At 34.0% G+C, this 16,506-nt stretch overlaps 1 protein-coding gene across 2 annotated transcripts; it reads left to right on the top strand.

Annotated features, from left to right (window-relative positions):
• The first annotated feature begins 1,370 nt into the window (after positions 1–1,370).
• On the top strand, positions 1,371–8,727 carry LOC149557404 (large ribosomal subunit protein uL30y-like). Of its 2 annotated transcripts, none has more exons than XM_089832057.1 (7): positions 1,371–1,496; positions 7,071–7,249; positions 7,458–7,555; positions 7,767–7,824; positions 7,949–8,028; positions 8,132–8,234; positions 8,318–8,727. In XM_089832057.1, exons 2-7 carry the CDS (start codon positions 7,073–7,075, stop codon positions 8,531–8,533), a joined length of 732 nt encoding a protein of 243 aa, XP_089688183.1. In that variant the 5' UTR covers positions 1,371–1,496; positions 7,071–7,072; the 3' UTR covers positions 8,534–8,727. The 2 variants fall into 2 exon arrangements, with proteins under 2 accessions (XP_089688183.1, XP_089688184.1); XM_089832058.1 differs by having other exon boundaries at positions 1,371–1,517.
• The last annotated feature ends 7,779 nt before the right edge of the window (positions 8,728–16,506 follow it).

Below are 16,506 nucleotides of genomic sequence, written 5' to 3'. Positions count from 1 at the left end.
TGCCATGGTAGTCCAAAGCAACAACGTGAACACCAGAGACAACTAGTTCACCACTGGTCGGAGCCATTATAACCTAGCCTAAAAAACTCCTGTAGTAAATGCGGTGTGACAAGTGGAGCTAACAGAGGGAAAGTTTAGACGAAAAGCCATATACAAAAAATTGAAAGATCGCATGAAGCAGGAAACCCTCTTTGGTTCACTTTACCTTTACGATACATGAGATTTTCTAACACACTTTTCAAAAATAAAAATCCGTATGTTTTGTTTTAGAAACTATTTTCAATGCTATATTTTGACAATATAGTTGCAAAGCAATTATTGTATTTGAGTTTTAAATTATAAGTTACTTATATTGAATTTTAAGTTTATGTTTTAATAAATAAATTAATATTCTAGATTGATTCATATTTATGATAAAATGATTTTTTCCAAAAAAATAAATATTTTTAATTAAATATTTATGTTTGTAATTTTAAGACTTTCAATACTTTTGGCCATTTCATTTCATGCAAGAAATTTGTCTTCTTAATTCAAGACTAATTAATCATATTATATTTTAAAATAAATATTTTATAATAACATGACTACCTTTGGTCCTTAAAAAATGATTAATAATTTTATGCCGGTATTTAAAATTATTAAATATAATTCAATTCATAGATTTTAAGTAAAATTTATCTTATATAATAATATTTAGTTATATAAGTTTTATTATATAATATAAATATTAAATATTGTGAATTATTGATAATATTTATTTATTTATTATTGTTTTTTATTAATATATAATTTCATATTAGAATTCTGATGTCAACAAGCTAAATTATTATTTAATGTAGAATAAGATGAATTAACAATTTCATTTCAGAAAAAATAAACATTAAATGAGTTTTACTTTAATCACTAAAGTAAATTCAAGCATTGTTGTTTATCTTAAAATAATAAAATTAAACTTTAAAAAGGTAAAATTTAATTTAATTTGGTCTCCTCTCTTTTTACTTGCCCTTTCCATATCTCATGTTCCTATATCTCTCGTTTCCTATCTCTCCTTCTATCTACCTATCTTTATTTCAGACCCCTTTCCTCATATATATATCCTTCTTCTCTCCAACTCATCTCCATCTTCATTTGTACCGTCATCCCCATCTCCTTACCCTTCTCTCCTTTTTTGTATCTCCCCTTGGCACCTCCCAGTTATACAAGAAGGTGTAATTTTAAAATTTAACTCAAACATTTAATTGCTATTTAAAATTTTCTCATAATTAAATAGATATTAATATTTTTCAAAAGTTTTATAATTATAATTATAATATATTTACTTGTTAGGGTTTTGCTTCCTTACTAAGCGCTTCCTATACTTTCAAGTGTTTGTTAATGTTATGTCAAATTCCAATTTTTGGCAAAACCCTAATCTTTGTAAGTAATAAAGACCCTTGCTGTTGCGGGTTTACGATTCTTTAGGGCTTTGCAAGGGAGGCCGAACAAGGACGACGCAGGTAATTTTTCGCAAGATTCAGGTTGGTGATATTTATCGCTGTGTTTCCTTAAGTCTTTTGAATGTTGAGTATGAAGAAAGGTGATCGGCGAAGGCCTTTTCATGGTTTTCCGGCCTACAAATTCTCTGCCATAGGAATGATATTGCTGATAGATGCCGCAATTTGCTTTGCTAACACAACTGCAAAGATCGCATTGTTGAACCTTTTGAGGGCTTTTTGTTAGTGCTGAAAATCTTCTGTACAGCTACGTTAAATCTGATGGCCATATGACCATATTATGGTTTAAAAAAATATAAGAAGGTTTTCTGGATCACATGCCCAGTGCAAGGGAAAATTTGAAAGGATGACGATTCGGTCTCCCCTTCCTAACTTATATCCAGAATAACGTTAGCATTGGACTATCTCTAATAGCTTTTCGTTGTCAAATTTCCATTTGTGGGGGACGCTGCATCCGACTCTTTCCTTAACCCACTCAGTGCTAAGATTTTGTGTGGCAAATGTCGTGTTTAATAAATTAATAGCATTGTTCAGTTTCAAACCAAACTGATCTATGTTATCACATATTTTTCACAGTTTCATGCTCAGAAAAAAACACTGAAGAGATGCAATTTACAATCAAAGTGAGTTAAATTCAAAACCATGGACTAACATGAGGGCAGATACATTTCCAACTTATCCTTAACATAAATCTGAAAGACAATTGCTGAAAGAATATATAACACAAAAAACACATCAAATATGAGCAAATGCTCAGGGATTAAACTCTGAAGGGAACAACCCAGAAGAGAGATTCTGCGAGAAAACATCTTCAGAAATATTATTGCAATAGTGGAATTAGCCTCCAAAAGACTCATAACTACTTAGCTTTGATACTCGCTCTAATCTTGTGATTCAAAATGCTTCTGACGAGCCCAAGACCTTCGTTGTACTGCATCTGAATGCCAGTTCACTGTTATAATTCTACATCTATATCAATAGAGCTGCAGCTCTATCCTGAACACATCGCTCGCCCTACGGTTCTGAGCCTTCTGTTGTCAAGGATACTTAACAACCACCATTTTATTTCTTACAGAAGTTGCTGTTCAATGTCCCTTTTTTGATGAAATGCCTCAACCACAAAGAATGACCACGTCGGAATTTGAGGATACTAACGCAAAAGGGGAGGGCTCCCATGCTTTTTTAAAACGGAAAAAGGCTATAACCCTGTAATATATTAATTAAATACAAAGTCTGGCAATCAAAAAGGCTCTAAGAAGCAAGAGCACCGAACTATGAATTACCTAAAGGGTCCATTTGGTTCATGGAACTGTAGAAACCTAGATTTCTACAATTCTTGATTTAGCCAAATCAAGGTTTTGCAAATCTTCATTCCTATTTTGAGATTTTACTTGTGAGTGGGAAGACACATTTTTATGCGTTAGCTTGGAGTTTCAAGCAGACTCTAAAAAGAAGTCCAATCTATTGTTTTTACACTCCTTAAAAAGCATAACCAGGTTTTGATTTTCAATTCCTAGTTGCAAGTAGGAAGTGTAAAAACCCGGTTTTCAGAGAAAATTAGAAGTCTGGTATTCTAATTCCATTTTGCCAATTTTGAAACAAACGCAAATAATTTCAAATCCAGAATATGAAAAAGCCAATTCCCGTCATCTTCGACCAACCAAATGGACCCTAAGAGAAAGCATCACTAACTAAGAAACCTAAATACTGAACCTTGCATTACCAGAATAAAAAAATCACCCTGAAACAAAATAGGTGATATGACTATAAGCTAGAGAAATTATTCAGTTAGCATATCTCTGCATTTTCATCTTCCAAATCTTCATTATCTTGGACATCACCATTGTCATTTTGCCGCAAATTCTGACCATGGAGGGCACCTGGTTTCAAAAGATATAGGCATAAAATACATCCAAAAGGTACTTTCCAAGGTGGTCTTTAGCACTTAGGCCCATTAACAAGCCTTTTCTTCATGTTTGTTGACAAAATGCTTCATCAGGATATAATCTCATGGCTTTAGGCATGTCACTGTTTATTTCTGAAGAGCAAAATAGATTAATCCAGAAGGATTTAATTGACAGAATGCCTCATCGGATTATAATCTCAGGCTTTAGCCTTTAGGCGTGCTACTGTTTATTCTGAAGCACAAAATAGGCTTGTAGAGAAGGATTTAGGCACTCAATAAATCAAATAAGCAGGCATAAAGCAATTGCACAGCTTGTAATGGAAGTTCTGGAATAGGGTATGGAACCTCATCAAGCATAGTAAAGGCTTTACAAATCTTTAAAATGTATTTGGCAGGTGTAAAATCATATACCACAACCTTTTTTTCCGATGTATGCAAAATGTGAACACAGTGCACTAGGCTGTTTGACAGTGCAAAATATGAATAAATAAATTTGTTAAAAAAGGCTTAATAAACTATCAAGTGAAATAATTGGCAGGTGCAATGCCAAAGTCCAAGAAAACACTTCATTCTCTTTTTGGCGTTATGTTTTCTTTGAAGCAGGAGCTAAAGAAAATAGGAAGGAGCAGCACCAAAAGGATAGACCAAGCAGGAGTGTACGGGAAAAGGGGAACGTAAGCTGTATAAGAAAAAACTGCAAAAAGATCACTTGGGTAAGGGCTACCAAGAGGAGCTTCTTCAGTAAATAGAAGGGATGGTGAAGGAAAGAGTTTTCCCTTGGTTCAAGGAGGAGATTGCAGATTATAACTCAGATTTGTTGCATATTTTAATGGATACTTTGAGCATTTATAAGAGTAGAGTACAAACAGAATCAGATATTTCTGAATATGGGTTTTTAGCAAGTGAAATGTGTCAGGACAAAGGTAATTATAGGGAGTATATGAAGAAGTTTCTTGAATGTAGAAGAATACATAATAAATTGAGAATGTTGTTGGTGACCGGAAGAATTTGAAAAGAACTGAGAGGCTGGAAAAGCCATTGCATATGTTTTGAAATTTATGTAATCTTGTTCACAAATTTGTGGGAAGCATTGTTGAGTTGAAATAGAATTTTATTTTTGTGGTCATCTGATTTAAGCTTGTGCTGAAATCCTGTTGCTTGTTCGGGCATATCCTTAGACTTTCTTGCATCAAGTGGTATCAAAGCTAGAGGTTTGGAGTGTGTAAGCAGAGCACTGAACATAAGGCAGCCTATGTCAAAACCGCTGATTGGATAGATAGTGTAACAGTTGGTCGAGAAGAAGCTTGTGTGGGCGGTTGAAGTTGAGAGAGAAGTTTTGAACAGAAAGAACTTGAAAGTGTTATTGAAAGATTATTGAGATACTGATGCTGTCTTCAAGAGGAATGCAAGAATAGAGAATGTGTTGGACAGATTTTAAGAGATGATAAGAAATGATATATGAAATAATGTGAATTTGAGTACTGAAAATGCAAAAAATTCTATTAGAAGAAAGGCCATAGGAATTTGGAGAAGGCAAATTTTGGAGGCGTCTTTTGAGAATTGCAAACAACAACAAAATGGATGTGCCAAGTTTTTTGGAAAATTAAATCCAGATGAGTTGATTGATTGGATAAGGGAGCTAGAAGAATAATTTGAAGTGGAGGAAATCAATTTCAATGTTCTTACCTCTACACCTTATTCAATTAAAGTTTATTTACCATTTAAATTCTGTATGTGATGCAATAACTTTTTCCTTCTCAATATGCTTTCTTTTGGTTTAATTTGCATGTCATATTTCACCTAACATAAACAAAGAGCAGAACTTGCGACACTCAAACACTGATATGTGTACGGGTGCAGATAACTAATTTTTTTATTTCTGATGGGCAACCTGATCCAGACCCCATTTCCTGTTGACTGTTCCTTTTTTACCTCTACACCTTATTCAATTAAAGTTTATTTACCATTTAAATTCTGTATGTGATGCAATAATATTTTCCTTCTCAATATGCTTTCTTTTGGTTTAATTTGCATGTTATATTTCACCTAACATAAGCGAAGAGCAGAACTTGCGACACTTAAACAATGATGTTTATGAGTGCAGATAACTAATTTTTTAATTTCTGATGGGCAACCTGATCCAGACCCCATTTCCTGTTAACTGTTCCTTTCTTTTTTTTCCTGTTTATTGTCATGTACTCAGGGTGAAACTTATCCTATCATTTTAAAATGCCAGTGACCTATTTTGTGGCATGCGAAGAGCAGAACTTGTGACACTTAAACAATGATATGTGTACGGGTGCAGATAACTAATTTTTAAATTTCTGATGGGCAACCTGATCCAGACCCCATTTCCTATTAAATGTTCCTTTCTTTTTATCCTGTTTATTTGTCATGTAGTCAGGGTGAACTTATCCTATTATTGTAAAATGCCAGTGATCTATTTTGTGGCATGCGAAGAGCAGAATTTGAGACACTTAAACAATGATATGTGTATGGGTGCAGATAACTAATTTTTTAATTTCTGATGGGCAACCTGATCCAGACCCCATTTCCTGTTAACTGTTCCTTTCTTTTTTCCCTGTTGATTGTCATGTACTCAGGGTGAAACTTATCCTATCAATGTAAAATGCCAGTGACCTATTTTACGGCATGCGACATAACTTGATTGATACAATAAATGAGGATGGATTGTACACACGACTTTCCAACTGTAGAGTCTCCTCAGTGTGTTTGGAACTTTTGCCTTGCAATATTTGTTTGTTGTATTTATTGAGTTAACCAGAAGCTACAACAATCATATGGGTTGCACTTTCTGTTACACGAGTGGATACTGCTTCTTGCTGTATGCATAACCCCTCTGCTGCTGCTGCTGGCTGATTCTTATAGAGGTTCTTTCCTATACATTCAGACAATGTTTAGATTCTGCTTATCCAGTCAATAAGTCATTTGGTCAGAATCCTTAATCATTTGTGTTGAAGAGTTGCTCACAAGTGAAATTTCCTGGTTTTCCTCTCTTCTTGACTATATTGTGTAGCTACTTTCCTTCTTGAGATGAGCTGCCACTTGTGGGAAGTGACAATTATGTTTAGTGAGAGCAAGGCCTCTCTGCAATGAAGTGAAAATGCAGTTGCCCTGCTTTCACCCCTACTTGTTCAAATCACAAATGTATATAACTCTCTTCAAATAATTCAATCAGCAGGATGAATTCTTTCTAAAGGAAACTACAAAATGAAAATAGTTAAGTAGTTTGAACAACTTTTTAAAATTAAAATGCAAATGCCTTCACTTGCCCTCACAAGCACACCCAAGTGCTTGTTTCTGCATTCAAAATCTGGAATAGTTAAAACTCTTTAACAAATATTTTATGGTAAGCAGTGCCTTTTTTGTAGTAGTGCTCTGCTTAGAGAGACCAGCGAGATTGTTTCACTTGTCGGATTTCTGAGAGTTAATTGTCATTTTAATGCAATCTCCAACTCCCATAAAGACCCATATCAACAAATCCCACATCTAGTGTATAATTAACAATTATAATTGTCTTTGTTTTTTAATTATATAATATAGTGTGGTGATTTGCCACATAAATTCTGAACTGCTTACTGCTTCTAGAAAGCATTTTCTTGTTTAATGTCTAATTTTGCCAAATAATTTAATTTTTCCTGTTATTTCAGATATGAGTTCGGAGGAGGCAAAGCTTGTGCCTGAGTCAGTCCTCAAGAAGAGGAAAAGAAATGAAGAATGGGAGAATGACAAGAAGCGGCAGTTGGAAGTTGCAAAAGTCAAAAATGCTACAAACCGTAAACTGATATTTAAGAAGGCTGAGGAATATTCAAAGGAGTATACAGAGCAGGTAATAAATTGCTTGATTTGTGAGTGATGTGTCACTTTTGTATAACTCTAGTTTCTTTTTGGCAAGTTTTGTATCAATTTATGAGTCACCAAGGAGTATGTGGATCCTTTAATAAATTTCTGGGTTTTTGATTGATGTGTCCTCATGCTATCTAGTGTTGAGGATTGTACCTAATTAAGCTTCTTATGCACTTTGTGTCAAAAATCAGGAACGAGAGGTTATCAGACTGAAGAGAGAGGCAAAAATGAAAGGAGGCTTTTATGTTGAGCCAGAAGCTAAGCTATTGTTCATTATTCGTATCCGTGGGTAAGTAGCTACTTTGTAGTATTTATATACCTTGTACTTTTTGGGTCTTTATATAGTTATAGATTTGGTAGACTATATTAGATCTCTAGTCTATTTTTACATCTCTTATATTTTGAATAAAGAGGAACACAATTATTAGTTTTCCCCAAATTCTAATATAAGTTTTAAGTAGTTTTTTTCGTTTATTGAGTTTCTTATTTTTCTTATTCAGTATCAATGATATGCATCCAAAGACCAGAACAATTTTGCGACTTTTGCGTCTGAGGCAGGTTGGTCCTTTTTCAGCTTGACTTGTCTGTTTTGTACTTTTTATTTCTAAAATAATGGTTAATGATTGCTTTTGGATGTATATAAAATATTCCAGTGATATTTTGTTATGGGACTTAATTTCAGATCTTCAATGGCGTGTTTCTAAAAGTGAACAAAGCAACAATGAACATGTTGCATCGGGTTGAGCCATATGTGACCTTTGGGTATGTTCTTGGTCAGATATAAGCATTATGTAGATCAGTTTTTTCTTATTTCATAGATTCTTGTGTCGACTGTTATTTAATTCTCTTGCTTAATTCTTTCTAGATATCCAAATTTAAAAAGCATAAGAGAGCTGATTTACAAGAGAGGTTATGGAAAGGTTGATAAGCAGCGGATTCCTTTGACTGACAACTCTGTCATTGAAAAGGTACTTGTGTTCATGATGCCTTTTTGTGTTATTCAGTATGCTTTCCCAGTGCTTACTATTTCTACCTTGTTGCGTGTGAACAGGTTTTAGGTAAATATGGCATAATCTGTATTGAAGATCTTATCCACGAGATTGTTACTGTTGGCCCCAACTTCACGAAAGCGAACAACTTTTTGTGGCCATTTAAACTCAGTGCTCCATCAGGTGGACTGAAGAAGAAACGCAACCACTACATTGAAGGTGGCGATGCTGGCAATCGTGAACAGAAGATCAATGAGATGATAAGGAGAATGAATTAGTTTTATTAATTTTTCAGTTTTTAAGTCTGAATTAGTATCTTGTTGGTACTGCTTGATTTGTTTCTGGTTAGAACACTAGAATCTTGCAGCGTGAGAGACAATTTTGCCTTGAATTTTTGAGAAAGTAATTTGGGTATTTAATATGTTACTATATTGAATGTTCAATGGTTCTAGTACATGTTGCAATTTTGCTATGTCCAAGTATTTTAAATTGGTATGTTATATTGAGAGTTCATTTCTTAACAAGTATTTCAAGTCCTATATGTATACTATACAAACCCCTCCCTGCCCCATCCCCTGGCCGTCTCCCTGCTGTCCCTAAAATGATGTCCATTTTCCCGCCGTCCCGGAAACTTGTCCCAACGTCCCGCCATCCCAACATACCCCAGTACTGGTGTAATATTGGTTGTAAGTCTAGATGATGGGCAGGCTTCTTGGGGTTCTCAAAAGGCTTTTGTAAACCTCTGCTAGTTTCCACTAGTTTCTGTTGAACTATAAGTGGGGTTATCATAAATCATGAGCATGCTTCTACAAGATGGGCTAGGTTCGAGGTTTTAAAACCCTTTGTATAACACTCCTAGCTTCTCCTGACCAAGTGCTGAATTGTTCTAGGTTGTTTCTGCTTGGTTGTAAGTCTAGAAGATGGGCAGGCTTCTTGGGGTTCTCTAAAGGCTTTTGTAAACCTCTGCTAGTTTCCACTGGTTTCTGTTGAACTATGAATGGGAAGTGGGGTTATCATAAATCATGAGCATGCTTGTACAAGATAGGTTAGGTGCGAGGTTTTAAAACCCTTTGCAGAAGACTACTAGCTTCTCCTGATCAAGTGCCAAATTGTTCTAGGTTGTTTCTGCTTTGTAAATCATGGACATGCTTTTATCTCTTTGATAGGTGTTACATGATGTTTTGAAGAATTTAAAAACTGTCCTTTGTCAGCAAAATATTGAAGATTTTTCATAAATAAAAGAAATGCTCGTATCTCTTTGCTATTTTGGGGAAAGCCCATTTAGTGTGGGTTAAAAAATTTCAGTCATCTTGCTTATATAGGGTTGGTAGTTGAGTTAATGGGTTGCTAGCTTTAGCTAACGCTATCATCAGTCTTTCGTAATGAATATAGTCTTTGTGGTTCTGCACAAAAGCACTAAATGGCAGTCTCTGTGGCTCTGCACAAGAGTACTAAATGCTTGTGCTCTCGTCTTATTTGATTTGTCTGTCGGTTTTCTTTCGCTCCTGTTACAAGTTTGCTTGATTTAATCGAAGGGAAATCTCAGATGATTTCTGTTCACTTATAATTTCTGACGAAAGTGGGCCATATAATCGCTATAAATATGATTCGTTTTAAAGTAAAAGAACAAAAATCTAAAGTTAATATAAACAAGATCTAATCTCGACGATATGACATTGATTTCAGATTATGTATTTTTCTAGAATTGGCCTGGATCTTTCTGTCTAAGCAAGATTTCGTTTGAAAAATGTGGAGCTGTTTTGGGCATATGGTCGAATAATATCTGATGAAAGAAAGTCGTTTAATTGCTATAAATGTTGTTTTTATGAGACATCTTAAAACGAAAATACAAAAAATGTACGCAAGATTTCATCTTCGAGTATATGAAAGTAAATTCAGTTTATGTATTTTCTAGATATCGGCTAGATTATGTCAAGATTGAAGCGACGATAACAAGAAATTTAAGATTTCTGGATGCAAGTTTAATTTTTATTTTGAGAATGGGACTTGGGTTCATCTATTGTCGTAATGTGTGTGGGCTAAAGAAGTTGTGTGAGAGGTGGTGTTTACCATTGGACATCTAATTGAGACCGAAAAAACTTAGAAATATGGGCCGATTAGAGGTGTTGGGGTCTGGGGGAGGCAAGGGTATCAAATTTTGTGGTTTGAAGAATAAATAATTTACCGAGGTGATTTATGCTATCTGAATTTAATTATAGTGTCATATGTGAGAGGTGTTGGAGCCATAAATATTTTGGTCGAATACTGTATTATAATAGAAAGTGTTTTTAGAATTTGAGAATTTGTAATATATAGGAAGTGTTTTTAGAATTTGAGAATTTGTAAAATTGTTGTTTGGAAACTAAGAAATTAAAAATGATTAGTTTATTATTCAACACACCATCTTGGTGACTGAAATCTATTTTAGTTATTTTCTTTGTGAAAATTGTAATTAATCTAAAAACAGATAAAGAAAGATTATATTGGTGTGGTATAATGAGTGAAGGTGGCATGCAATTATAAATTTGTTTAGATCTTGATGATGACATTTTTATTGATTTGACTTAAAAATATTGTTGAGTAGTTTAATCAAATCTTAAAGGTGGTTAAAATTTGAAGGTGGAGGAGGGGTTGGTTTCCAAAAGTATGGAGGATAAGGATGCAAGGAGGGGTAAGTTTGAAAAGTGAAGAAAGGGGAATTTGAAAGGTGGTTAAATTTTAAAGGGGGAGGAGGGCATGGTCTTCAAAAGTGTGGAGGATAAGGATGCAAGAAGGGTTAAAGTTTGAAAAGTGAAGGAGAATTTGAAAGGTGGTTGAACTTTAAAGGTGGAGGAGGGGTTGGTCTCCAAAAGTATGGAGGATGATGTAAGTTTGAAAAGTGAAGAAAGGTGGGTTGGTCTCCAATAGTATGTGGGATAAGGATGTAAGGATGGTAAGTTTGAAAAATGAATAAATGGTGTATTGAAAGGTTGGTGACAAATATTTTGGTTTTTTTTTTATCAAGGGTAGCAATGAAAATATTTTTTTTTCAAGTCATAATATCTAGGTCACTATACTTGGTGGGGATAATTAACTCTTGCATAACCAATAATATTAAATATGAATAGAAGTAGATGAAACTTATCCAAGTTTGTTTGATAATGGTTAAGCATGCATTCTATAAGTCGTTTACCTTGGTATGATTTTCGGTAGTGGGAGAGTAACTAATGTTTTTGGTTTTGTTGTTATCATTGTAAAATTGTATTTATTTATTTTAACATTGCCTTGTCAAGTGACTTGAATATTTGCAAGTGCTTTACTAAAAAGTTTGTACTACATGTTTTCAACTGAGTTTTTAGTGGAGTTGATGGAACATTGTGCAACTACATTTCCTCACGTTGCAGTGTTCACACTTCTTACCTTTATCAAGGGCACCATTAACAACTTTGTTTCTTGTCAAGTCTACCTATGTTATGCACTTAATGTATATGTTGAAACACTTCCTAATTTAGATTAATGATTGCCACTTTTATGAGGTTGTGGTGTCTTTAACATTGAGTAGTATTCTAATGCATTTTGTTGTATAGTGAAGTTAAAGTTGATTTATGGGACAATAACTTGAAAAGGAATAGGTTTGTGACAAGGGTAACTTTGCAAACACATCAATAATATGTTCCATGACAACTACTATGAAGGTAATGTTAATAGAGAAGTTAAAATATTTTGGATAGAATATGAATGAATTTCACTATTTCCTATTCAAGTTGTGTGATTTGGGATCATGTGACTGAGCAGCTAAATAAGGAAGCAAATGAAGAACAAGATGGATAGAAACCTGTCATTGTAGAACATGGAGATGCTACATCCCATTTAGTGTTAAATTTTTTATTGAGAGCAAATGAAAACAATGTTGACAAGTAAATAATATTATGGATAGACAAGTTAACGATATTTGGGAAAGAATCTATGAATTTCTTTGCTTGCTTATTCAAGTGGTGTGATTTGGAATCATGTGACTAAGCAATTAGACAAGGGAACAAATGAAGAGAAAGATAACAAACATTCATTATAGTAGATGAAGATTTTACATTCCATTAGGTGTACAAAATTTTATGAAGTGAAGAGCATCAATTTTGAGTGTAATATAATGTTGTTTGTAGTTAGCTATTCTTTTTTTGATGGAGGGTTCAGTTCTGCGAGGCAACCCTGCGAGGCAACCAACCTGTGAGCTACCAACTAGTGAAGGCCATCACATAGACTTTTTAGGAACTCGATATGGGCCCACTTGTACCTAAAACCTCTTCAGCTTAGAGCTAAGGATTGAGGGGCATCCATGCCGTCAAAATCACTCGGGGCACGATCTTGGCCTCATCCCTTATCGCCCTTGGTCTACTGGTGAAGTTGAATGGTTCATAAAGAGCCCACCAGGGATCAAGTTGCTAGCTGCTTTTAGTAACAAGATCCAAAAGATTTGTATGAGTAGAATACTATGGTTAAATGAAAGACATATTTTAAGCATAAGCTTCTAGTTGTGTTTGACTGTCTAGAATTAGAAGTTAAGGGACTTGGAGCCTTACAATTCTACACACCTTGATGGACCACTTGATTTTCCTTACCATCGTGCGTACTAGATTCTACCACAGGCCACGTGTTATGGGCCATCAACATGTCCATTATTGAAGAAATGAAAAGGTCTTTGCTGGCTATTGATAGAGGTATTTAATAGTTCCATACATCATACCCACACTTGTAAGGTGATGCAAGCTTTGTGTGAGTATTGGGGTAAGAATGTTTTGCATATTGTTGAATTATTTTAGCCACAATCTTGGTTGAGGAAGAGAAGCTTTGGTGGAAAGTAGGGTAGAGGTAGCTATTCTTATAATTTTGGTTAATGGACACATAACATAGATGTGTGCAAATTTGAATGTTTGACCATTGTGATGCTATTCATAAGATTGACGATTCTTCATGTTTGCATAAGTACTAAAACATTAATATGAAGAGAACACAAATGATTTCAAAAGGAGCACAACCATTTTACTTGAGACCAATACCATCCAAATTCATTTAGACTCTTACTAGGAATAGTGCTTATTGGCTCCCAAGATTGTAGGTTTTACTTTTATAGAGGCCTCACTTAACACTAGTACAAAGGGGAAAGCAACATAGACAACAAATTCATATTGAAAAGATGGATCTTGGGCCGATTTATAAGAGTAGACATGCACTTAATCAACTTTAGGCTTTGTAGAACTTGAAATGGAGTTCTTTAGCTCTTTGTATGACTATATTAAGAATTATAGCTCATGATATGGTTAACTATGCCTTATGAAAAGCTTTAAAAAACCTATTTGATCCCATACAAAGTAGATGAAATAAACATATACATGTAATAATAGATGAAAAAGAATGTTCATATCTCTTTTCTATGAATTCCTTTCTACTTTATACTTTTACAACTCAAATTCATGATATACAACCCACAAAATATATTACAAATCACAAGCATTTAAGAGGTATTGACATGTGATTGACAAGTGTTTAACACTATTAGATCTAAAGCTACTCCTAAACTGCATGGAAGAACACATTTTTGTTTAACTTACAATCTTTGGTCCTTGTGTCTATCCAAATGTGAGTCACAGTCATCGATAACATAATGCATTCATTTGCATGAAGTTGCAATGCTATATCCTTTTAATTTTAACATCATACATGCATTCATAATTTGTTATACAATTTAGGTCTAATTACATTCATGATAGATAAAAATTACCTTACGTGCATGAAGAAGAGCCCATTATAGAATTTATGCAATGACTTAAAGTACAATCATATCTCATATCTTAAAAAAGATAGTAGTTAAATATAATTTTAGAATCTATGAGACACTTTGATTGTTGTGTAAGATATCATAATCCATTAGAGTATACCTAAACTATAAAGAAAACCTTTGTAATCAAGGCTTCTCCAAGTTGACCTTCAAATAAATTATGTGCTACCCTAACACAATGTTTGAATCACAATTTTATAAGAAGTATCCTACATATTAAAATGCAAAAGGACCCCTATTACACGAGATGACATAATACATACAAAGCATTTTATCCCTGGTCTTACAACATATTGATGCATACCTTTACCTCTTAAGATCAAATCAACATTTAAACCTTGCACTTTTGTCCTGCTTAATATTTTATGTCATATATTTTCCCAAGGTATACCTTATGTCATCTTTGATGGGTATGTTTATTCTTTTGCATACACTTATTATTTACTTAATTCACATAGATTTCCTTAATGTGTTATATGAAAATTTTCATTATATGATTGTATATTTTCCAACAAAATTAAGGTTTGAAATTGTAAATTTAGAGAAAATTTGGAAAATAACCTTTGAATGAAGCTTCTTTAATTTGATGTTATTCAAGGAATTTACCTTAGTTTTAAGGTATGCCATGCCCTTAAAAACTTAAAAAAACCTTTGCAGAAAGGTTGACTTTTGAAAATGGAAAAAAGACCTTCATTTGAAGGTTCCTTTTTATTCATTTATGCAATTTTCCTAAAAGGATTAAAAGTGACCTTAATACGAATGTCCTCTTCTTTCCATTTGAGTGCTTTACATAAAATGAATATATGTGACCTTTAATCTTTGTTCAAAGGTTTTTGACATTAGAGATAATGTTTTTTATGGTATATCTTCAAATGAAGGCACCTTTGTTTGAATAGGCACCTTCAAATAAAGGTTCTTTTACATTTTAAATCAATCCAAGTTAAAAAATAAAATTTCTGAAATCTAGCATCATTATTGTTGGATTACTTAAATCTAGATTAATACTCAACAATCACTTCATAAATCCTAAGATCCATGCATAAAATTGTTGGCATTTTTCATTGTATTGTTAGTGATGTAGAACTTGTTGATGCTGAGACTAAGAGAAAGGGATTAATTCTATTTGGCATTGGTGCTACCATCAATGAAAAAGGAGATTGTTAGCAATATGTGTCACTATTAGAGTTTTAGGTGACTCTACAACACCCCCAGGATCAAATGAAAGACCAAGATAACTTCCACAAGAGATTGGCAAGACAAGTGCACAAAGATGCAAGAATGCTATTATTGATAATTGGCTTGATTGACATCCAATGGATTGATTTGAAATGTACATAATAGGCCTCCTTATATAGGAGAAGCGATAAGAGACAACGATAAGGAGAAGATAAGCTATCACCCACACAAGGTGGAATCACATGTCCACGAAAGGTGAATCATCCTCCATTATGCAATGAAGTATGTGCACTGATGAGGATGATAATGTCATAAGTGCACTAAAGGTGGAATGAGATAAAAATTATGACCACCTAGAGTGGAATTCTCCTACACCATGTGTTTAATTGAGGTGCAAACTCCCAAGTATCTCAATCACAAATTAATATGCAATGCATTATCCTAAGTAATCTTAAGTAAGTGTAATTAGTGAATATTTAATTACACCAATAGGGAATGCACTTAAACTCACAATGCAAGGTGGGTCTTGGCTACTAGGCCATTTTAGGTACCCATGTACAATATGCAATGCAATAAATGAAATGCAATCTCTCATAAAGTGGAGAAAGAGATAAAACCTCATGGGAAAAACCCTTCTCCAAAAAGAGAGATGAAAACAAGATGTATGGATTGATGGAGTACTCAAGACCTCCCAAAAATTGCATACATCATTAATAAACAAAGAATGACCCCCCTATAGGAAGGAAATAAGGAGACATGATATCCCCCCAAAATGAAGAAGCTCCAATGTAGATAAAGAGTACCTGCAAACAAGAGATAATCCAATGACTGCAAGAAACATGTCTCTCCTTAGGAAGAGATAAATACATCAAATGATGAAGAAGCCACTCCATGTAAAAAGTGAGGAAGGAGGAAGAAGGTCTCCATGTATGCATCTCTGAAGATTGAATATGTGTCTCCAAGCTCAAAGATTCTGTCACACCATTAAGCTGACCTATGAGATGTGAAAAATCAAGAGAACATGAAGAGTTCATAAATCCAATCTCTAAAGAAGGTGAAGAATTATCTCGAAGAGAAACCTCCTCAAATGTAATAACCAAATCTGCATTATGAGACTCATTTGAAAGAGCATCTAGGAATTCATCTGACACTACAAGATCTGAAGCATAAAGATCATCCTGCTAAATAGTAGAACTCATGTCTAAAGAAGTAGGAGGTGGAGGGGTAGGAAGTTCAACACTTGTCTCAAGAACAAAATGATTC

Source organism: Cupressus sempervirens, chromosome 5, assembly GCF_028749045.1.
Source record: "Cupressus sempervirens isolate cs-2001-9-10 chromosome 5, ASM2874904v1, whole genome shotgun sequence".
Taxonomy (NCBI): Eukaryota; Viridiplantae; Streptophyta; class Pinopsida; order Cupressales; family Cupressaceae; genus Cupressus; species Cupressus sempervirens.
Note: the sequence above shows the minus strand (reverse complement) of the source record. Positions and strands in the feature narration are given on the sequence as shown.

Bases quoted from the DNA above. Each gene is read 5' to 3' on its own strand.
- LOC149557404 (XM_089832057.1), top strand. From the start codon at position 7,073: ATGAGTTCGGAGGAGGCAAAGCTTGTGCCTGAGTCAGTCCTCAAGAAG. The intron at 7,556-7,766 runs GTAAGTAGCTAC...TTTCTTATTCAG, and splicing joins TTCATTATTCGTATCCGTGG to TATCAATGATATGCATCCAA. The intron at 8,235-8,317 runs GTACTTGTGTTC...GCGTGTGAACAG, and splicing joins ACAACTCTGTCATTGAAAAG to GTTTTAGGTAAATATGGCAT.